At 35.0% G+C, this 24,175-nt stretch overlaps 2 protein-coding genes across 4 annotated transcripts in view; one reads left to right on the top strand and one right to left on the bottom strand.

The window, feature by feature from the left end:
• LOC121375220 (kynurenine/alpha-aminoadipate aminotransferase, mitochondrial-like) overlaps positions 1-4,255 on the bottom strand; it is a 28,443-nt gene extending 24,188 nt beyond the window's left edge. For both annotated transcript variants that reach the window (XR_005958288.1, XM_041502534.1), the window contains exon 1: positions 3,979-4,255. Coding sequence is in view for 1 of the 2 variants with exons in the window: in XM_041502534.1 (XP_041358468.1) it covers position 3,979 (1 nt within the window). In the remaining variant the exon portion in view is untranslated. The remainder of the gene's footprint in view (positions 1-3,978) is intronic.
• Positions 4,256-4,530: 275 nt separating this feature from the next.
• LOC121375588 (adenine DNA glycosylase-like) lies at positions 4,531-19,294 on the top strand. 2 transcript variants are annotated; one of them, XM_041503117.1, is made up of 16 exons: positions 4,531-4,694; positions 6,277-6,408; positions 6,630-6,666; positions 7,531-7,604; positions 8,158-8,199; positions 8,699-8,770; positions 9,504-9,617; positions 9,974-10,071; positions 10,635-10,779; positions 12,340-12,421; positions 13,092-13,143; positions 14,024-14,157; positions 15,353-15,489; positions 17,047-17,202; positions 17,965-18,006; positions 19,123-19,294. In XM_041503117.1, exons 2-16 carry the CDS (start codon positions 6,298-6,300, stop codon positions 19,213-19,215), a joined length of 1,389 nt encoding a protein of 462 aa, XP_041359051.1. In that variant the 5' UTR covers positions 4,531-4,694; positions 6,277-6,297; the 3' UTR covers positions 19,216-19,294. The 2 variants fall into 2 exon arrangements, with proteins under 2 accessions (XP_041359051.1, XP_041359050.1); XM_041503116.1 differs by having other exon boundaries at positions 4,531-4,730.
• The last annotated feature ends 4,881 nt before the right edge of the window (positions 19,295-24,175 follow it).

The following is a 24,175-nucleotide window of genomic DNA, read 5'->3' as shown; positions in this document are numbered from 1 at the left end:
CATTTATTTTCTGTAGCTAACACATAGTTGCAATACGTCTTATGTGTATTATAACAGCTTGGGTTGCCAAGAGAAACGAACAACGGGAATCTGAATTAGTATAATCTATATTTAGTACCGATGTGTTTCCGTGTACTTTGAATGTCGAGGGGACAGGGCAGGTTGGGCAGAATATAATTTTTGTTGATGCAATTTTCAAGTAAAGTTAATTATAAATTTTAACAATTTTGAAATGATAAGATAATTATTAATATAATAATTATGATGTGGGCTACAAAATATATAATTTGTATTTATAATAAAATTTGTATGCATGATTAAGTTAGTTATTTTTATGATTTAATAATTATTTTATTTCCAAATAATATGTAATAATTAAACAATGGCAAAGTTGTTACTTTACAAGTTCAAAATTACAATAGTATTATTGTCATATCTTATTATATAGATGTATTGGCAACAGTATAATGTTCCACTGAATACATTCTTTTATTCTTAAAACAAAATACAGTTTCTTGAAATAATGAAATGCTTTTGTTTTTACAGATTGCAAAATTACCACATGATGTTGCCCTTCCTTACCGGTTGAATGCAGGCAACAAAAAATAGCAATAATAAAATATAGCCATCCTCAGACCTAGACATCTAGGGGGAGCAATATCTCTCTCTACTTACCCATCACACCTGAGATTAGTTTCAAAGAGAATAATATATAGTTTCCTTTGGCATGTGAATTTATATACATGTAGTATCAATATGGTAATATTTTAAATTGCCCCCCATAAACTACATTAGGGAGCAAATAATCAGTTCCCTCAGTTATTTTCATGTCGAGGTCTACAACCTAATAAAACATAAGTGTTACCTCTTCGAACAAACATGCAAATGTTTTAATAATAGGGTTTAACCTGGTATATTTAGTAATAAAACACCAAAACTTACCTGAGTAAATAATGGTTAATATACAGGAGCGGATCCAGGAATTTTAGCAGGGGGGGGGTCCAGTCTTGAGCCTTTGATAGGAAATAGGATATTTTCATATTTGAAGATAGCTTTAGATGGATTTGAAGTATATTCCCGTTATCAAAATCCTGCTTGCTTACCCTGCCAGTACATCGCCACGCCAGTTGCGCATCAAAACCTCACAATCGAAAAATCGTTGGTCACGAGAGGGGGGGGGGCGTCTGATATATATATATGTATAATATTGGTGTTGTTTTATATCTAGTCACAATGGATATTGCATATATTTTCTTGTTCAGTCTTGTGCTGTATTGGAATTGTTATTGCAGTTCAATTTAAGTAATATTTACAAAACTAATTTTTACTAGTATACAGCTGGAGAAAGGAGGCAAATATGGTTGTTAATAAACTGATCTATATCGGTATGCCTTCTACTAGACTACACATATTTAACCAAAGTTGCTTTTAACCTGGGTTAAATTACCTCATGTAGATGCACTTATGTAGCATATTCAAGGAAAATATATGAATGAGATGGTTAAATGCTATATTCTCCATGTCAAACAGTGTTTTCAAAATGGAAAACAAATATCAGATATGGCAGTTGACAATTCATTTTATTTCAGGTAATTTCTAAAGCAGATTACACACACACACACAAACACACACACAAACACACACACACACACACACTGAACTGTAGAATACCATGAAACTACATATATATGTAAAAAGGTAAGTCCTCTAACTTGAACAAGTAAAATTTACAAATGTACCACAACCACCAAATTACATTGATCCACAATAGAATAGATTTTTATGTATTTTTAGATGTATGTATATGTATGTGTAGTGTTTTCCCTAGCTTGTTTTAGCACGGTGCAGCACCATGCCTCAATAGTCTAGCACCATCTTGCCTTAATCAGCACCATGCTGCCCTGAGATTAAATAAGCCTTTTTCACCAATTAATTCTAAAATTGCCTTTATAAAACACCCAAAAAGGTATTATTAATTAATAAAATATGCCTTTTACATCTTTTGCCATTCATTTATTAAAGCAAGCACATAAATTTCATTAATGTTTATTTCAATTAATTTTTGTGTATTTTTAATGGAAAAAAGTGCCCCGAAAATGGTGAAAATACCCCAAATGTGTTTGGTCTACCATGCCGTGACAAATTTCTAGGGAAATCACTAATGTGTGTGTGTGTGTGTAAATAATATATATATATATATATATATATATATATATATATATATATATATATATATATATATATATATATATATTGTATGTATGTATGTATGTATGTATATGTATACATATATATATATACATATATATATACATACATACATACATACATACATACATACATACATACACACACACATTAGTAATTTCCCTAGAAATTTGGCATATATATATATATATATATATACACTGAAACAAAGGCACACACACATTATTTACCCTCTGCACCAAAGAAAATACTAAACACACGGAGAGAGGGGGGTGGGGGGGGCGACCTATATTTTCTTACTGCAGGCCTGCTACAGACACATTTGCAAAAAAAAAAAAAAAAAAAAATTAAAGTTTAAACAAGAATTTAGGCCTATATTATAATTATTATGTGTGTAATTTAGCAGTATAAACTTTTATTTTAAAATTAAAAAATAAATAAATAAGATGTAGTAGCTGTGGTATTGCAAAATAAATACAAGTATAGATAATATCCAAGCAACTAAAATTAAATGAAAAATAAAGACCTCACAAATTTAATGATAAAGGAATATACTCTTTATTCAAGAACATGCATCGTTTTGTTGGGGGGGTTTTCATGGAAGACGTTGGAATTGTGTATTTTATTTACAGTATAATGTGGGATTTTTATCACTGCACATGCTTTAACCATTTTGTTTGCTAAATTAATCTGTTGGTGTCAACAAGCAACAACATTAAAGTCAACGTAGTCACATTCTGTGAGGGAAGCCATGGAATTCCATCAGGTTTGTCGTTTTAATGACCCTACCCACAAGCGGCGCCTAGTCTCTTCTTTTGGAAATTTGTAAAATGATATTTTTTTTAACATCATGTATGGTTTATGCAGCCAACTGCACAACATGTTAGGCATCGTGACCGTTAACTGTTGTAAATGATCGACCAAACCGGCCTCGGTGGCGTCGTGGTAGGCCATCGGTCTACAGGCTGGTAGGTACTGGATTCGGATCCCAGTCGAGGCATGGGATTTTTAATCCAGATACTGACTCCAAACCCTGAGTGAGTGCTCCGCAAGGCTCAATGGGTAGGTGTAAACCACTTGCACCGACCAGTGATCCATAACTGGTTCAACAAAGGCAATGGTTTGTGCTATCCTGCCTGTGGGAAGCGCAAATAAAAGATCCCTTGCTGCCGGTCGTAAAAAGAGTAGCCTATGTGGCAACAGTGGGTTTCCTCTAAAAACAGTGTCAGAATGACCATATGTTTGACGTCCAATAGCCGATGATAAGATAAAAAATCAATGTGCTCTAGCGGCGTCGTTAAATAAAACAAACTTTACTTTGATCGACCAAAGTTGCCTCATTTCACTATCAAACCATACGTAACTAAAGCTTCACCGCGTCACGTGATAAACAATGGCGGCCAGGGGTCGAAGTACCCGTATGTTCGGTTCCGAGAATAGCTTCAGCTGACAGAAAGTAAACAGCTGATAAAGCATTAATATCCAAAGACAGAAAATTACCTAATGTTTGGTAAATAATAATGAATAAACAGAAGAAGAAAAAAAGACTTCAAAACTATAATAAATATATTTATTTTGTGGGGCGAAACGACTCGGTACAATGAGATGTAGGGCGAACCAACCCTGGGTGAATAGGACTAAGGGCGAAACAACGCAGAGTTCCAAATGGTTTTAGGTCGAAACGACCCGGATTCAGAACATCTGTACTCCATTTCAGGTTTTTACCCAGTTAATATTAATCAACAATTCCCCCATTTTGAGCACACTTACTTTTCAAAAAGCTAGCACACCCAAATCCACCCTGTCTACGATTAAAACGTGTAAAAAGTTTTAGTCGTAGACAGGGTGGATTATTTCAAACACTATAAAGGTCGACGCAGCCTTTACAGTAATTTGAAATAATCGATTTTACTCATCACATCAGTCAGCTCTGTATAGCCTATTATCCAATATTGCCTGATCTAACTTTAGATAACCATTTTGTCACACATTAGTTATATTTCTGATTTCCACATATCATTGTTGGCTATAATACAACGAGTGTCATTGTGTCTTACATGTCTGTAGACATAAAAACAACAAAACTTCACGTCCAAAGGCACCCAAGGGAGAAGTATTTGCATGAAAACCAGAAACGACCAACTTAGCATCAAATCATTATATACATTCAAATATTAGTATTTAAAAAAATAGTATTTTTATACATTTAATGTAAAATGTTAATTTATTATTATTAGGTTATTTTGTCAATTATAAACACTAATTCGTTAAATAATATTTTCGTCGACTGAACAGTCTTCCCAGTTCGGTGTACAGGACATTTTTGTACCATGCAGAAAATATTAAATTTTTACGCGGTATTTGCAAACTGCAGAGCAAGACATTCTCATAAGCATTAAAATATTGTTTTTAAAAGACAGTATATTGTTGAAGTACTTCAGATGGTTTTATAAGACAGGAAGACGTATATATATATGTTTTAGCTGGTCAGTTGTGATAATAACTAAAAAGGAAAAAATACGGTAGGCCTAATCCCAAAATTGTTGCAGTGTGGGAAGCAACCAACGTATGCGAAATGCTTTATAATAACTGTTACATGTAGTAGTATTAGTAGTAGTAGCAGCAGTAGTAGTAGTAGTAGAAGTACTAATAATAGTGATACTGAATGTAACTGATAGGACTAGTGGTGATCTACAATTTAGATTTTTCTTTACTTTCCGATCGTTCTGACCATTTCTTCTGTTTTGATTTGTACTGCCAATCACCTTCTTTGTACTTCGCCAAAGTCACATTTTCAAAATGAGTTTGCAAGCATCTTTTTGTGCACAGGTCCAGTCAACTACTGTATACCTATTGAGCAAATATTGCATACAAAGATGAATTCTATAAATACAACCATAATGGAGGCTGCCATCAGTATCTTTGTTACTTAATGCAGAAGTGTATATAGCCTCGGCTAATGAGGGTTACATCTATAGTCCGTCCCACAGGGAACACATTTTTTCATGCTATGGAAATTCCTACAGGTTATTTATTTCTCAGCTGATTGTTTTCTAAATTGGACACAAAAATTGTATTTGTTTGTTGTTGTTATTTTCAAAATACGTTTACTTTTCTTCTTACGTAAAAAAAAAACCCCATGATATTATTTACAAATTGTTTTGGTATGAGGATGGGAAGGACTATAATACAGTACATTGTTGTTACTATTAGTCCACTGCTACCAGTGTTTTAGTAAACCCAGATTCCAACTCATTATGTTAAATTATATAACCTATGATATATGTTGTTTAAATGTTTTCACAGGGCTTCTAATTTTTTTTTTTTATAAAATCCACTAGCCACAGGATCAGTGATTTAAAACATTTACTAGCCACAATTAAAAATTTACTAGCCCTATTTTAAGTAAATACAATTTTACTAATAGGAAGAATTGGATATATGTCACCTAAAGATGGATATATAGCTTAAAAACCATTATATATTGGGGGGGGGGAGGGGGCAGGATTGGGGGGGGGGTTAGGATATTCATATTTTCAAAATAGTTGATAACTTGTTTCTTTTTTTTTCTTTTTTTCACTAGCCATCAAATACCGGCCTCAGTGGCGTCGTGGTTAGGCCATCGGTCTACAGGCTGGTAGGTACTGGGTTCAGATCCCAGTCGAGGCATGGGATTTTTAATGCAGATACCGACTCCAAACCCTGAGTTAGTGCTCCGCAAGGCTCAATGGTTCAACAAAGGCCATGGTTTGTGCTATCCTGCCTGTGGGAAGCGCAAATAAAAGATCCCTTGCTGCTAATCGGAAGAGTAGCCCATGTAGTGGCGATAGCGGGTTTCCATTCAAAATCTGTGTGGTCCTTAACCATATGTCTGACGCCATATAACCGTAAAGAAAATGTGTTGAGTGCGTCGTTAAATAAAACATTTCTTTCTTTCACTAGCCATCAGGGAATGTTGAATCTCACTAGCCATGGGAGTGGGCTATCATAATCTAGAAGCCCAGGTTTTCAATATGCAAGTGAGTGTGATGAATTCTAAAAATATAATTAAGAATATGTTTCTTTCAGAATTTCAAGTGGATTTCTTTTATGATGAAAGAAAAGAGCCACTGTTTTACATCTGATGAAGTTGATATTTTCAGAAGAAACTTGCTATCATGGTATGATAAAAACAAGAGGGACCTGCCATGGAGGAAGCAGGTACATTGATTTGAAAATTAATAATATCTTAGAAAAGACATTATATTCTTGTTATGTCTAAACATAAAAATTGGTTAATAACATTTAGTATTTGACCAAGTGTTTGAAGGATATACATATTTTCACAGATTTTTTAATCATGTGGTGTAGCGTTGTATTACTTTTCTGAGTTTTCTCTTTTGTGTTGTGAACAGATTTTGTCAACTTTTTCTCTGTTTTAGGTTGACAACCCTGATACAGATCAAAGGGCTTATGCAGGTAATGTTTGTAGGGTATGCAAAAATTGTCTACTTTTCAATATTAAAAACATATTTGACACATGGTGTTTTCTCCAGCAGGTGAATTGTAGAACTTAGCTTCAATAATGTCTTTAATAATGATTATTACATGTATTCATAATATCTTGTGATTTTACTTCTTAGAAGTACTTTTATATGTACATATTAACAAGTTCAGCTTAAAGTGCTGTTCCAGATGTATGATGTATTGAGCTATATCAATCAGGATATTATTTAATATGATTAGAAAATTTAAAAAAAAAATGTAAAAAGATTATATACCGGTATATTTTCCATTTAAAAATATTCTTCTGAAAAACAGAACCAGCTGAATTTGTTTCGGGAATTGCCGTAAGATTTGATCCGTGACGTCACGAAGGGAACTCCTTTCAATAGTCAGCGCCATTGTTCATTGCTTCTTTCGTGTTTATTATGGTTAAACGGCGTGTTGTTGGTGGCTGTAGCAATACAAAAGCCGATAAATTTAGTCTTCACGCATTTCCTAGTAATGTTGCTGTGAGAAAGCTGTGTGTGAATTTGATTAAAACAACTTGGAAATACTGGACAGGAAGAAAATGCCGGAGACTGTTGCGACACTTTAGTTTCGATTCGTCCGAACTGGCTTGTTGGCTTAAGTGAGATATGGGAATACCATGTGTTATGGCTTTTAAAAAAAGATGCCGTACCAACAATTCTGCGACACAAAACAAATGACAACAAGTCGACGAAAAGAAAGATTTAATTGTGGAATTTGAAATTGTAGTGTATGGTCTGGCACAGCACTTTAAGTATAGTATATAAGTTAGTAAGTATAACATTTATTTTCAAACACTTTACTTTTCAGTGTGGGTGTCTGAAGTTATGCTTCAACAAACTCAAGTTGCCACAGTAATAGATTATTACAATAAGTGGATGAAGGTATTGTTGATGATATTTTGTCATCATTCTACATGTTATTCAATCACTATCTTCTAGAATTAGATGGGCTTAATAGGGAACATTTTATTCAGTATTGCATTGTTATTCGCTAGACAATTCAAAATGTTAAATAGTGGCTGCTAATAATTTTTTTATCAATTTGCAACTGTTGCTAATCAAAATTTTTAAAACAAAATATTGCCTGCTGCTTAATATTTATTGGAGTTACGACACTTCATCTACAAATTGAAAGGTAAAATGGTGGGCACTGGGATGCAAATATTTTCATTTATGTTATTACCGTAGTACTTTTACTGGAATATATACACAGAGAAACAAATGTACCAATATATACAGTGTGTTCATTACTAAGTGGCAGGCAGCGATGTTTGATTAATGTCGCTGCCGCCTATGTTTTATGCTCAGTTATAAAGTTAACCTCTCTACATTCAGAAAATAAGCCACCTACGTTTCGCAAACAGTCTTCTATTTTTAAAGATAGTGAACACCCTTGAATTGTAAAAATTAAACTGGATTTTTTATTTATTTGTAGAGATGGCCAACTCTTCAAGATTTAGCTCTTGCCCAGCTTGAAGTGAGTTGTTGTCTTTGTTTTGTTTTTAAAAATTACATGTAAGCACTGAAAATATGATGGTTTTTCAGGGCTCACACTAAAAAGAATTCAGTTTTATAAATTTTTCTCAGATATGGTGCAGAATATTTCCTTGAAACTTATTTAAAAGTGGCTACTTTAAACAGACTTTTAATAGCCAAATTTTAAATGCTGTAACCATTTGGCAATGAGAAGGGTGAGCCCTGTTTTCTTTCTTGTTAATGGCGCTAAATGGTAGATTGGTTTATAAACAGAAATTATTATATCACAAACACGCACTTTCTGTAACCTTAATAATCATAACAATATTATTTGAAAACCCCCAACATAACCAGTAATTGAATAATGCACTGAAGTGGCTTAACAACATTTACATTTTAGAATCTGTTAAGAATGTACTTTAGTGGGTTTTTTTTTTTGTATTTCTGTTTTTAAGTTGATGTAGAGTATGGTTATTAAATGTTGTTTTTTAATATTTCAGGATGTCAATGAGATGTGGTCTGGGTTGGGATACTATTCAAGAGGCAGACGATTGTACGAGGGTACAAAAAAGGTAGAATGTGAAAGAGAATACTTGCATTAATAACTGCTGTATTACTGACCTAAGATGTCCATTTTAATGTGGAATATATATATATATATGCAATACAAATATTAATAGTGGCTCGTATGTTATGGCTCTAAAGAATATCTCCCAAATAATATTATTTGGGCGACTAACGCCATTATTTTTTAATATTTTAAGTTGCCCACACAGGACATTGGTCGCATTTGGTGACCTGGCCACAAGCCGTTTTGAGCCATGTGCTATTGCATTCCAATTGACTGGTCCAGACGTCACAACAGACAGTCAGATGCCTAAAATCTTCCACTGTGTTTGTTCCTTGACCCTCCCTGCTCATTTGAAGTTCCCTTTTTAATGACTTTTTGAAGTTTTTAAAAATTCATTATCCAAAATATACAACACTAACCTGCCCTGAAAACTGTAAGCATCTTTATTTCAAAATGAGCCATTAAACTTCATCCTGAGTGGGAGCCAGTGCTGGGATTTTAACTTGGTACCTACCAGCTTTGAGTTGATGACTGAGGCCAGTGTGCAACAATGCAAAGTTAAAAGTTGTTACCATACCCATACTATTTGTTGATAAGAATTGTCTATGAGGAGGCAGTAGGTTCCCTCTCTAACTTTCTCTTGACCGTTTGATTGATACTAGACACCAAATAGCTGTAGTTTAAAGTGTGCTGAGGAGCCATTAAACCAACATTCCTTTCTTTTCATGTTTCAGGTAGTGGACAAGCTTGAAGGTCGTATGCCACGAACAGCTGCAGACTTGATGAAGACTCTGCCAGGTGTTGGTCGATACACGGCCGGGGCAATAGCCTCCATTGCTTTTAATCAGGTAATTAATGCAGGTTTTCCTTAATCAGAATGAAACTACAGGTAAACCCCTCTAAACCAGACACCCTCGTGACCAAGTAAAATGTTTGGTTTTAAGAGGTATCTGATTTCTAGATGTTATTTTTGTACTGATTTTTAAAAAAGGACCGTGCAAAATGTCTGGTTTTGAAGGAATTCCGGTATACAGAGGGTCCAGTTTTGAGGGCTTTCACTATATTAACATTTTCAAGCATAATCAAGCATTCAAGTTTGTTTGTTCATTTGTTCATTCATTTGTTCTTTCATTTGTTAATTAATTAATTTGTGAGTACCATGGATATTACTTGTTGTCACTCCACCCCGTTTATTATTTTGCAGGTAACCGGTGTTGTTGATGGCAATGTGATAAGAGTCCTGGCTCGGTTACGATGCATTGGAGCTGACAGCTCGAGCCAAACAACGATGGACTCTTTCTGGTCAGTCAATATTGAGGGTGGTTTAAAACCTGAGTTTAATATTAAACAATCTAGCTTTAAACAACTGATGAGAAATGCCCTCACTAGGGATGGGATATAGTTGGGTGGTAAAGAAAACAATTAAAGTGTGATGGGTCATGGAATTGATCTTCATCAGTGGACCAGTTGGGTTTTCCCCTCAATCGCAACCAGTGCCCCACCTCTGATGTATCATTGACAATCTATGGAAACGTGCCCCAAAAAGGCTCCTTGCTGCTAATCAGAAAGAGGCCTTTGTGGTAACAGTTAGTTTCTCTTCTTTTCCTGCTCTCTAAACCACATGTTGCTTTTATTGCTAGTATGTTGGACACAGTTTGTGTAGTTTAAAATATGGTTAGACATTAAAACTATTCTTTTCAAGCAAGATCTATGAGTGAAAAAAACGCATCAGAGTCTGAGACTGCGACAATGCTTGCAATTGCATGACACATTATAAATACTAAAACTAATATAATAATTTAATATTGATGACTATATTCTCCAACTTTTGTTTAACAAGAATACTTTTGCTTTGTTTTGTTTAGGTCACTAGCTAATGACAGTGTAGATTTAGAACGACCAGGAGATTTTAACCAGGCTGTGATGGAACTGGGCGCCACCGTCTGTACACCAAAGAACCCTTCCTGTTCCAAATGCCCACTCACTGCAGTGTGTAGGGCCTTCAAACAAGTAATGTCAACAACACCAGTATTCTCAGATCAATATTAATGCACAGGCAAACTAGACCCAGGTGTAGGGTGCCAAATTTTAGGGGAAATTATAAAATCTTTGAATTTAGTGTTTTAATTAGAATCCACTAGCTCTTTATGCCAGATCCATCCACCACTCCCTTTCTTCAGTTTAAATTTTTTGCCATCCCAGCCAGCATTCCACAAATGGAGCATCAAAAGCCATAGTATGAGATGTCTTGTTAGTGGAATAAAAAGTTTATTTGTTTTGTTTAAAAACACCACTAGAGCACATTGATTTATTAATCATTGGCTCTGCTACATTTTTTTCATTAATAGCATGGGACCTTTTATATGCACCATCCCATAGATGGGGTAGCACATACCATGGCCTTTGATATACCAGTCATGGTGCACTGGCAGGAACAAGAAATAGTCCAGCGGGCCCACCGACAGGGATCGATCCTAGACCGATTGTGCATCAAGCGAGTGCTTTACCACTGGGCTAGGTCCCGTCCCAAGTACTCCAATATGTCTCTGAGTGTTGTGTTAAAATTAATTTATCTTACACTAACAATGGCAGATCCATGATTTGTATGGTGGGGATGGCTTTTTAAGTTCAACCTTTAATTTGTTGACCGACTGACTGCTTTTGCTTAGTGTATTGTCAGAAGATTCCACAAATTAAGATGGAGAGTGCATTAATCCACCAGTGAGTTATTTAAAGAATAAATAATGAGCTATGAAGAATTACAGATTATTGGTTTTTGGGTGAATTAATGTTGTAAAGAAAAGCTTTTGGCAAGGGTTTACAACATTAATTCATGAGATACAGATAATATGTAGCAAGTTGATTGTTCTCTTTATTTATCCATTGTTACTTTTAAGTCTATATTTAATAATTGTTGGTTTTTAATTTTGTGTTTATTTGTTGCAAAAATTGCTGGTTTAAAATTTCTGTAGGTAGGCTCAAAATTACCACAGGTGAGCATTCTGCCATTGGCAAAAACCTTTTAAAATGTGTAGGTAAGACATTGTTATGTCAAAGCAGTTGATGGTATATCTGTAAATGTGAAAAACATGCAGTTATTTACTCTGTAGAATGTTGTCTTTGTATTTTGCCTTTATTAACAATGTGGGGGCGAGATATAGCCCAGTGGTAAAATGCTCAGCAGGTTTCCTCCCTCAGTATCCGAGTGGTACTTAACCATATGTCCGACGCCATATAACCGTAAATAAACTGTGTTGAGTGCGTCATTAAATGAACCATTTCCATGTCCTTATTAACAATGTAGTTGTGTCATTGAAAACAAAGCAAACTTCCTTTTATAAACAATTTTATATAGGACAGGGAGGCAAGATTGTACCATTATAATAGCAATTTTATATAGGACAGGGAGGCAAGATTGTACCATTATAATAGCAATTTTATATAGGACAGGGAGGCAAGATTGTACCATTATAATAGCTATGTTATTGTCTAAAAGATTTGAGATAGACATAGGTATGATAAAACATTACTTAATTCCATGTTTTAAATATATTTAGTTTTTTGTTGCAGACTGAAGATCACAAGCAGCAATCAGCGAGGAAACTGGTCAAGAGAGATGCAAATAAAAACAAAGTTTTGGATATTGAATGTTGTAAGTGTGCATCATTTAGTCTACATGTTTTCTGAAACCAAGTTTTTAAGCTTGATGTATCACTACTGAGATGTTAAAAGCAATATTCGAATTACTGTATACTCGATTAATATTGGGACATGTTTGTGTTTTTTTCAAAATGTATCTGCAATGCACAGCTTCAAATAAATTTTGTGACTTGAGGTTGGGTGTGAATGATGGAAAAGGTATGCATGTCCCTTCTTCCCCACCAGTTTACAGTAATATTAATGTTTGTAATGTATAGCTGAAATTACATTGCTCCCCACCAGTTTACAGTAATATTAATGTTTGTAATGTATACTTGAAATTACATTGCTCCCCACTATTTACAGTAAAATTAATGTTTGTAATGTATACTTGAAATTACATTGCTCCCCACCAGTTTACAGTAATATTAATGTTTGCAATGTATAGTTGAAATTACATTGCTCCCCACCAGTTTACAGTAATATTAATGTTTGCAATGTATAGTTGAAATTACATTGCTCCCCACCAGTTTACAGTAATATTAATGTTTGCAATGTATAGTTGAAATTACATTGCTCCCAACCAGTTTACAGTAATATTAATGTTTGCGATGTATAGTTGAAATTACATTGCGCAGTAATTATTCAGTATGTACTAATGTTTGTTTTGTTATGTTTTTAAGGTGCAGAACCATGTTCTCTATGTCTTGGTAAAGAGGAACCCTGGGATAGCAGGTAGATATTTTCCAGGTTTCTTCTAGAAAACATTTTAAGGGATGGCATACATACATTAAGGGGGAGTGTGCTACAAGCAGAAAAGTGTTCTGATTAAAAAATAGTGATTTTCTTTCTCGTTTACTTGAAATTCAGGCTGTCCATGGGTTGTTTAAATTACTGAAGACAACAGCATTTCATGTGTCATTTTTCTATTTCTCGATCCAGCCAGTGCACCATGACTGGTACATCAGAGGCTGTGGTATGTGCTGTCCTGTCTATGGTATGGTGCATATAAAAGATCCCTTGCTGCTAATAGAAAAGAGTAGCCCATGAAGTGGCAACAGCGGGTTTCCTCCCTTAGTATCTGTGTGGTCCTTAACCATATGTCTGACGCCATATAATTGTAAATAAAATGTGTTGAATGCGTCATTAAATAAACCATTTCCTTCCTTCATGTGTCATTCTGATTGGGTTTAATGCTTAACATACAAGCTTAATGTCAACATTAAGCAGTAAAAATTATATTTTTTCACAAGGTCAGTTTTCATTCAGAGAAGTAAAATCCTTTGTAATATTTTTACAGATGGATTCTGGCGAGGATGGCATTTTACTCTGGCAGAAGCACCGATTTTTATTTTTTTTATTTTTTATGATAAATAAATATCAATAAATTTGAATGCTTTGTCATTGTAATCCCATTTTTAAACTAATAGCAGAAGAAATGAAAGTTCAACAAAGAAGTAATGTAAGTAACATGTTAAAAACAGTTTTGAAAAATTAGTAAGAGACCCAAATGACTAGTACGATACCTTGTAACTGTTGCAGATTTAGAATGTAGCTAGTTACTCATATTTCATGTAATGAAGTTATATTCTGATATGATGTATTTTGTTTTCAGTCTCGGTGTTGCCAACTACCCAAGGAAGGCCAAAAAGAAAGCTGCCAGAATAGAAACGACAGCTGTTTGTTTGATCTGTCAGAAAAATCGACATGAGCCAGACAAATTTTTCATTGTTCAGAGACCAACAAAAGGTGAGTATTTCTGTTCATACATAACCAGACAAGTTTCTCATTGTAAAGAGACCAGCAAAAGGTGAGTATTTCTGTTCATACATAACCAGACAAGTTTCTCCTTGTACAGAGACCAGCAAAAGGTGAGTATTTCTGTTCATACATAACCAGACAAGTTTCTCCTTGTACAGAGACCAACAAAAGGTGAGTATTTCGGTTCATACATAACCCGACAAATTTCTCGTTGTATAGAGACCAGCAAAAGGTGAGTATTTCTGTTCATACATAACCAGACAAGTTTCTCATTGTACACAGATCAGCAAAAGGTGAGTATTTCGGTTCATACATAACCAGACAAATTTTCTGGTGTAAAAAGTTATCTCCCTTGCACCGACAGCTATGTATGAATGCAAAAAACCCCCAGCCTTGGTGGTGTCGTGGTTAAGCCATTGGACATAAGGCTGGTAGGTACCGGCTCCCACCCAGAGCGAGTTTTAATGACTCAGTGGGTAGGTGTAAGACCACTACACCATCTTCTCTCTCACTAACCAACTAACAACTAACCCACTGTCCTAGACAGACAGACCAGATAGCTGATGTGTGTGCCCAGGACAGCGTGTTTGAACCTTAATTGGATATAAGCATGAAAATAAGTTGAAAGAAAGAAAGGATGCTAAATGGAAGATTTGAAATTTATTTATTACTTTCAAGTCCTTGTATCAAGTTCACACACTGGGCAGCACTTTGCCCAAAATAATTAGGAGAAGGCAGTCCAAAAAACCCCTGTTTATTGTCTTTCAATGATCTTCCTGAGGTTTGGACGTAGCCCAGTGGTAAAGCGTTCGCTTGATGCACGGTCAGTCTGGGATCGATCCCCGTCGGTGGACCCATTGGTCTATTTCTCATTCCAGCCAGTGCTCCACAACTGGTGTAACAAAGGCCATGGTATGTACTATCCTGCCTGTGGGATGGTGCATATAAAAGATTCCTTGCTGTTAATCAAAAAGAGTATTCCATGAAGTGGCGACATCGGGTTTCCTCTCTCAATATTTGTGTGCTCCTTAACCATATGTGTGACACCATATAGCCGTAAATAAAATGTGTTGAGTGCGTCGTTAAATAAAAAATGTCCTTCCTTCCTTCCTTCAACTGTCTTCCCATCAGCTCTGAACACCTAAGACGTTATTCTTTTTAGCATGGTTTTGTTTTATTCCAGGTCTGCTGGCTGGAATGTGGGAGTTTCCAAGTCAAATTCAACCCAAAGATGCACCCCCACCAGACATGTTATGTATCACCAATGACAAATATGGAATTTCAGTCCACAATATAAAGGAGAAAATACCAGTTGGCCAGGTAATCATAATCTGTGCCTCAGATCATGAGGTACCCAGTGAAAAGCTCTCCTGAGCAGAGCTTCTAGATTATGGTAGCCCCACTCCCATAGCTAGTGATATTTCATGTTGGGCTAGTAAATAACTAATATTGCCATGCCCAACCCCACCCCCAATCTTAGTGTTTTTATCTCTATATTCCTCTTTAGGTAGCATATCCGATTATTAATATTAGTAAGATTGTATTAAGTAAAGTAGGGCTAGTGAATTTATAATTGTAGCTAATAAGTTGTTAAAATCACTGATCTAGTGGATTTTGTAAAAATTCTAGAAGCCTTGCCTGAGGTATGGTGTGATGTAGGACATAATATTAACAGTTGAAATGTCAGTGGTCAGTAACAGTGATGTTAACAGACAAAATGGTAATGGACAAATAGTCTACTAGTCAAGTGGTAGCCAAGAAAAAAAGTTAACTTTCAGGTTATAAATTTGTGAAAATAAATAATAAATGTTTCCACTGTATTAGGCTATATACATAGAAAAAAGATCAAACCCTAACCTATATAAGTTTGACATTTTGTCTGTTCATATATTGATGATGGTCAATTTTATCCATTGACATTTTGTCTGCACCCCAGTATGGTGGGTTGTGTGATCGAATACCTTGAGTTATATATGTTTTTTGCCATCCCAGCCAGCATTCCACAAATGGTGCATCAAAAGCCATAGTATGTGCTGTCCTGTCAGTGAAATAATGCATATAAAAGATCTCAGGGGAGGGGTGGGATGTAGCCCAGTAGTAAAGCATCCGATTGATGCATGGTCCATTGGGATTGACCCCAGTCAATGGGCCCATTGGGCTATTTCGTGTTCGGTATATCAAAGTCTGTAGTATGTGGTATCTTGTCTGTGGTATGGTGCATATAAAAGATATCTTGCTGCTAATAGAAAAATGTAGCAGGTTTCCTCTCTAAGACTATATGTCACAATTACCAAATGTTTGACATCCAATAGCCGATGATTGATAAATCAATGTGCTCTAGTAGTGTCGTTAAACAAAACAAACTTTATCTGAGGATAGTGATGAGTGATGATAGCAAGAGTGCTAGCCCCACTTAAACGAAGAGGTGTGATTAATGCATGTTCGTTACTTGAACAGTATTAAAGGGACATTCCTCAGTTTGCTGCAATTTTCAACATGTTTTCGACTAACAGAGACTTTTTAACAATTGAAATTACATAACAAATATATTTTTCTGCATAAAATATTACTGGCTGTATATTAAACATGTTTCGGATCGTTCTAGTATTTGTATTAGGTTAAAATTCATTTTATTTTCTAAAATATAATTTTTTCGTACGTACGAAAATATTTGAAGACAAAATCCAGTTTTGGCTTCTTACAAATATTAAGATGACCAGAAACACATTGAATATACAGACACTGATATTCTAAACAAGAAAATATATTTAATATGTAAGTTCAATCATAGAACTATTTTAATAGTCAAAAACAACTTACAATTCAGCAAACTCAGGAATGTCCCTTTAAACATGTCAGTGTTTTTCCATGTTTTAGGTTTCCCACATATTTTCTCACATCCATCAGACGTACACTGTGGAGGCGGTGACAATTGCAGGAGATGACATCGACGAACAGCTCATTGTTGACGGCACGAGATGGGTTACCAAGCAACAGTTCATGGAGGCAGCTGTTTCTACAGCTATGAAAAAAGTAGGTCGTGCTGTGATTTATTCATCGATATTGTGCAAATCAGGAAATGTTAGCGAGAGTAAATTTTAGTAAATTTAGCAAAGCCACACAAGAAGCTAATATTTAATGACACTAAAATTAAAGTGACCTATTATAGACTGTTTCAGAACTGTTTTTGTAGGATTGTTTTTTTGGTGATTAACTGAACCACAACAATGGTATTGATTAAATAAAAAAGATAGCAAAAAGCAATGGTTAGTCAGCATGCTATTTGTTTTACTAAATTTAAGTTGTTTGTAAGCTGCATAATGTATAAATTGACCGTACGTCTTATTTCAGCTGATCCTACAACATAAGTATACATTTTTAAAGTATTTGATATGATGACCTTACTAAAGGTTTCCGCCGCTAATAGGATGGGATGTAGCTTAGTGGTACAGCCCTCGCTTGATGTGTGGTCGGTCTGGGATCGATCCCTGTCAGTGGTCCCATTGGCTATTTCTCATTCCAGCCAGTGCACCACAACTAGTACATCAAAGGTTGTGGTATGTCGTGTCTATGGGATAATGCATATAAAAGATCCCTTGCTGCTAATTGAAAAGAGTAGTCCATGAAGTTGTGACAGCGGGTTTCCGATCTCAATATCTGTGTGGTCCTTATAACCATATGTCTGATGCCATATAACTGTAAATAAAATGTGTTGAGTGCATCGTTAAATAAAACATTTCCTTCCTTCCTTCCGTAACTAATATGGCACTTATTTGGATTTCACTAACTTTTCAGGTGTTTAAAGCTTATGAGAAAACAGTCGAAGACAATAAGAAGGTTAGTTTATTATTACATCTTGACTTACAGCACTTGTCATTTACAGATGTTAAATCAGTAAATGTTCACATGATTTACGTATGTTAAATCAGTAAATGTTCACATGATTTACATATGTTAAATCAGTAAATGTTCACATGATTTACATATGTTAAATCAGTAAATGTTCACATAATTTACAGATGTTAAATCAGTAAATTTTCACATAATTTTAAGGCACTGTCCTGAGTTTGCTTCCATTGTAAGATGTTTGAGATTAACCAAGCCTTTTTAGTGACTAAAATTACATATTGAAGATATTTTCTTGTTTAGAATACCAGTGTCTGTATAAACAAGGTATCTGTTGCTATGCTAATGTCTATAGCAGTCCAAACTGGATTTTGCCTCTCAGTAATTTTGTATGTTGGCTATCACATTTTTTGCAGTTAAATTACACATTACTTACAACTTTTGGCTTTAATTATGAATTTTGTCCAATTCAGTGTGCTTCTGGTTAAACATCTTGGTGGTTGCAGTTTTTCAAAATACATTTTATATGAAACTGAAAAACTACATGCTTTGAAAACTACGGCCAGTGTCGTTAATATTCCTATAAAAAAACCCACCTGTTGTATAATTTCTTACACACCAGTTGGTGAGAACATCGTTAGTTATTTTTTTATAACACATACTTGTTAACACATATGTGCGTTAACATGTTAAAAACATATGAATGGCTGCTCCTAGGTGATGACCAGGTCACCAATGCCATACCATTCAAAATAACGGTAAAAAAAGAATGGTCGAATTGATCACTCCATTACCTACAAGATAACCTGAAATTGACTTGTCTGTGCTGCACAAGTTAACTGTAAGCACAAGGGCTGTAAATTGGTTTAGGTTGGAAAAAGGCATTTAAATTTATTTTAAAACTGTTTTTTCAGGATATGTAATGAATAGAATACAACATTTGTGTTCTTTAGATACTATTTATCTTACAACTCGTTGTTTAAAAATGTATCCGACTCACTTTCGCTCGTTAGAATCATTTTAAAACAACTCATTGTGAGATAAATGGTAACTAACAGACACAAATGAAGTATTCTCTTTTTAATACAAAGCATGTTTGTTTTTCAGGGTGTCAAAAGGAAACGACAGATTTCTGGGGAAACTACAGAAAAAAGAAAGCAAACTGCTATTCTTTCCTTTTTTAAGCAAACCACTTCTTAAAGATTGTGTGATGATTTTATTAATTATTCAGAATGGCAGCATGTTTTAAAAATATAGTAAATAAATATGAAAGAACATGGCTTTATTTTGATTAATAATTGCAGGAATTTGCGACTTGTTTGTGTGTGCTTGTTTGTGGGTTTAGTGATTGTGTGTGCCCTCTCTTCAATCAAATTAAAATTAGCTTCACCGGTTAATTACTATTACCTGTGGATCTAACAGCACCCTGTTGGAGCTCATGTCCAGCTGACCTTTCATTCGACCAATGTAAACCTTACTTGCAAAATCATGCCAGTGATTTTTAAAGAATTTGAAAACATTTGGGAATATGTCTAGAGTATACAAAATGATTCGGGTGAATTACGAAGTATGCCAGAAACTAATTTCAATATAAAATTTTATATAAAATTTGTTTCAAGATGAAAAAAAAATCCTGTGATGGTATAGCCATAAAATCTGTTTATACTAGTATACAATCCAGAGTTTATTACTGTACTTTTCCCCGTTTTTTAATGTTGAAATAGACAAACAAATTTGCCTATTTCATAAATAGTCTCACCCGATATTTTTAGAATTTGTATGCTCCCTAATAACGTTATAAAATGAGAAGTGTAATTAGTCGATGTTTAAATTGTTATTTATAGATGAAATGTTACCTGGACATGGGAGTCCATGCAATGCTGTTAGATCTACTGGTAGACCAGTAGAGCTAATTTTAATCAGATTGCCCTCTCTTAAGATCTAAACACGTTGTCCTTAGGGTATCTGGGCTGTCTGTCCAATACCTGAATTAATACAAAAGTGGTTTCCAATAGGATGTCGATCTACAATAACACATCATATTCCTGTGGAGGTCGCCAGAAAGAAAAACAGTAAATTTTCATTTTCTTCATAAATATTATCTCCACAGTCATACCTTTTATATTAGATTACTTATAAACACAAACTGCACACGTAATTAGCCAAATACTGATTTCAAATTTGTATTTGCATGGTATTAATTTATTTATTTTTTATACAAAACCGCAGTAGTAAATAACATAACAGGAGTTATTTCCCTTATTCCAGTGGACCGACATTCTTTCTCTAAAAGGTGTATGTTCGTTCCAGATTTGTTTACTGGGATTTAAATAAGAAAAACAAAAAAAACCTACATCCACTTTTACATGCTTTTCTTTTTACTAGGCTAACACCTGTGAAAAGGATATTTATTTTATATCTCCAAGTTAAAATAAATAAATAATGAATCATTTCTATCACCAGCTGTACTGTTGGGTTGTGTGGTAATTGAAATCATATTATGATACATACCAAAATATACGTTGTAATATTCCATTAATTATTATTTTTGTGAGAGTTTATTTATATATTTCCTAAAACTGAGTGCATCTTGTATTTTGTTTAACCAAACAATTTTACCATTATAACCATTTGCACACCTTGCAAGGCGTTAGAAATGTTATATTCGTTTTCCCCTGGATGCTGAGGGCTAGGTTTCCAATTTTCTTCTTTTAATTTTTATTGAACTGTTTTGTTTTTAAAAGTTCTGACTATAAGCTATTCCACTAAACATTTCACCCACTGAAACAGGTGACATAGAACTTTAAACAATATTTCGATCTGACGCATGCAACAAACGTTCATGAATCTAGAGTGGCAAACTTTGCTACTATATGTACTGCAGCCAGTTTAGTGCTTATTTGAAGGAGAGTGCATCTTGTATTTTGTTTAATCAAACAATTTTATCATTATAACCATACATTTGCACAACTTGCAAAAAAAAGAGAAAGTTTGTTTTGTTTAACGACACCACTAGAACACTGATTTTATTAATCATCGGCTATTGGATGTCAAACATTTGGTAATTTTGACATATAGTCTTAGAGAGGAAACCCGCTACACATGGGCGTCAATCCGGCTTTAAAAGTGTGTGTGTGTGGGGGGGGGGGGGGGGGACGTCTTAGTGTTTGTGTGTTTCTTACGTCGAATTACGTCAACAATGACGTTCGTACAAAACTATGATAAAAGGGATGACTATTGCCATTTTAAATAAATAATTAATACAGTAATTAAATTAAGGTGGGGTTTTTGGGGGGAGGTTATTATTTTATTTTTTTGTTTATTTTATTTTTGTTGGACGTGGTGGTGTTGTTTTTGCTAAACGAAAGGGTGGGGGGGGGGGGGGGGGGGCATTTATATAGATTGTCCCCCGGCGTTGAAAAGTGAGGGGGACGCGTCCCCCGTCCCCCACCGATCGACGCCCATGCCGCTACATACCAATCGTGGTGCACTGGTGCACTGGCTGGAATTACACAGCTTGCAAGACAGAAATACACTGATTGCTGAGGGCTAGTTTCCAATTTACAATATATATATATATATATATATATATATATATATATATATATATATATATATATATATATACACACACACATGTATATTAATTTAATACATTTTCAAAAGCACATGTTTTATTTTTTTTAAATTACATTTTGATAAACCATTATCTGATTTGTTTTGAAAAATTCTGTCTAAGCTATACCACAAAATATTTCACCCACCGAAACAGGTGACATGGTCCAACAATATTTCCATCCGATGCATGTAACAAACTTTCCTGACGCTCTTGTGACAAACTTTGCTACTATACGTAGTACATCCAGTTTAGTGCTCATTTGAAGAAGAGAAATAGTGATAAAAAGGAAATTGTTGCGTAAAATTCGTCTGTTTTTAAGCATTAGTACATTTTAGAGCTGATCGCTTGTGCTCAAAGAAACCGGGCTCCCTTTGATTTATTTTAAGTAACTTTGACTTTAGTAATCGAACTTGCCCCATAAACCCCACCTTTTTACACTTGTATGCAAAAACACCTTGTTTTACAACTTGCACAAACAACCATCCCCTTACACCCACATCTTAAAAAAGATTCCACCTTATTTTATAACTGAAGACAAAGATTTATCTTGGCACATGCACAAGAGTCGCCCTCCCCAACTCCATAGCTGATCACGTCAGAAGTGGGAACAAGCATTGTGACACACCATTATGATCTGATGTTCACATCTGAAACACGCTAAACATCCACTTTTCTTCAACGCAGTGATGCTGTCGTCATCAGAATTCGTGACAAAGTCATGTATTATACGTTCTTGAACTTGATTTTACATGAAAAAATAAACCCCAAACATTCATAACGGATAACGTATCAGAATTGTTGGGATATGTGGGAGATCCCACCTTTTATTATATTCATCCCTCAGACTTGTGTCGGTGGCGGACGTTCGCCCGTCTTTGATGGCGTCTTAGAAGTCGAGTGTTAGTTCACAAGTGGTATTCTTGTCTTCGCTTGGTGGGAGACTTGCACGACATCACGTGTAGGCGCCGACATCTTGGCTATTTCGGCTTTAAAATTCCAACAATATCAAATCAATGAGATTATGGCTACCGGTAATATTCGAGTATTACGGTTCCAGTGCATGACAGTATTGTAAGTACACACTACGTGCTTGCGTTCCGGAGACAGACTGAAAGCATGGTACTTTTCAAATAAGCCAGCTGAACGGGTATAAATAGCAGTATTGTCTTATGGAAGATCCATGTTTTCCTCTTGTGTTGGATGTCAATTGATACAAGTTTCAAGTTATTTCTGTACAAAAAAAAAAAAAAAAAAAAAAAATAAAAACTTTTCTCAGTAAACAGATGTTTACTGAACTAGCACTAGTCTGAAAATCTACATTCCAAATCCCTTGCTGCTAATAGAAAAGAGTAGCCTATATGGAGCAGAGGTGTTCTCTCATTTTGTAGACTCGGGTATCGCAAATTCACCTAATACTAGTTTCTGATTTGCAATAATTAGGCCTATACCATGCGTTGGGGTATCGAGATATGCAATACTCCTTTACTTTAGTATTGCCTCTATCAAAATCGATGATACAAAAAGTATGTACATGTATGTTTAATAATGCAGTGAACAAAAGCACATACATTTCTTGCAGCAAGAGAACAAATGTTAAAGTTTGTTTGTTTTGTTTAATGACACCACTAGAGCACATATATTAATTATCGGCTACTGGATGTCAAACATTTGGTAATTCTGACACGTAGTCATCGGAGGAAACCCGCTACATTTTTCCTAATACAGCAAGGGATCTTTTATATGCACTTTCCTACAGGCGGGAAAGAATACACTACGGCCTTTGACCAGTTGTGGTGCACTGGTTGGAACGAAAAAAACAAACCCCAATCAGTTGAATGGATATACCGAGGTGGTTCGATCCTGCGATAAAGCCTGCATCGTGATGACAATTTAGTGTGGTTTGTTATTTTTGCTGAATTTGGATATCCTTTATTAAACCGCCCTTAAAAACTACAATCCAACATGTCATCTGACATCTCTATATAAAACTGAAAATCAGTTATTGGTTGCTCGATGATTTGGTATGGTTATTTGACGTACCCAAAATACATGTGTTCCATTCGACCAATCACGATAAACATTTGGCCGTCTGGTACAAACTGATTTTGTTGATGCACCCTTGTAAGTCAACTCAAATTGACAAATAACTAAAAATGGTATGGATTGTTTTGAGATATTGATCAGAAAAAAGTAAAAAAGATTGCACAACAGGCAGAGCCTATAAAAATGGCATGGGTGCCCTTTTGTAGGTTTTGGCAAGTCAAACTAGGCTGATCGTAAACTGGTTGTAGAGATTTGAATTCCAAAATTCTTCCAGAAATAACATTTATACACACTTTTTTTTTTGTTCACCAAAATATTTTTAATACTTTTTTGTTTAAAAAAGTAGTTGACGCCTGATCTTATGCTAAAACTAGATTCAACATGCAATATGTCTGTATTATATCTTTGATTATTCTGGCATCGGTCCTAACTGCTATGAGAGAGAGAGAGAGAGAGAGAGAGAGAGAGAGAGAGAGAGAGAGAGAGAGAGAGAGAGAG

This window comes from Gigantopelta aegis, chromosome 6 (genome assembly GCF_016097555.1).
Source record: "Gigantopelta aegis isolate Gae_Host chromosome 6, Gae_host_genome, whole genome shotgun sequence".
NCBI classification, from domain to species: domain Eukaryota; kingdom Metazoa; phylum Mollusca; class Gastropoda; order Neomphalida; family Peltospiridae; genus Gigantopelta; species Gigantopelta aegis.
Note: the sequence above shows the minus strand (reverse complement) of the source record. Positions and strands in the feature narration are given on the sequence as shown.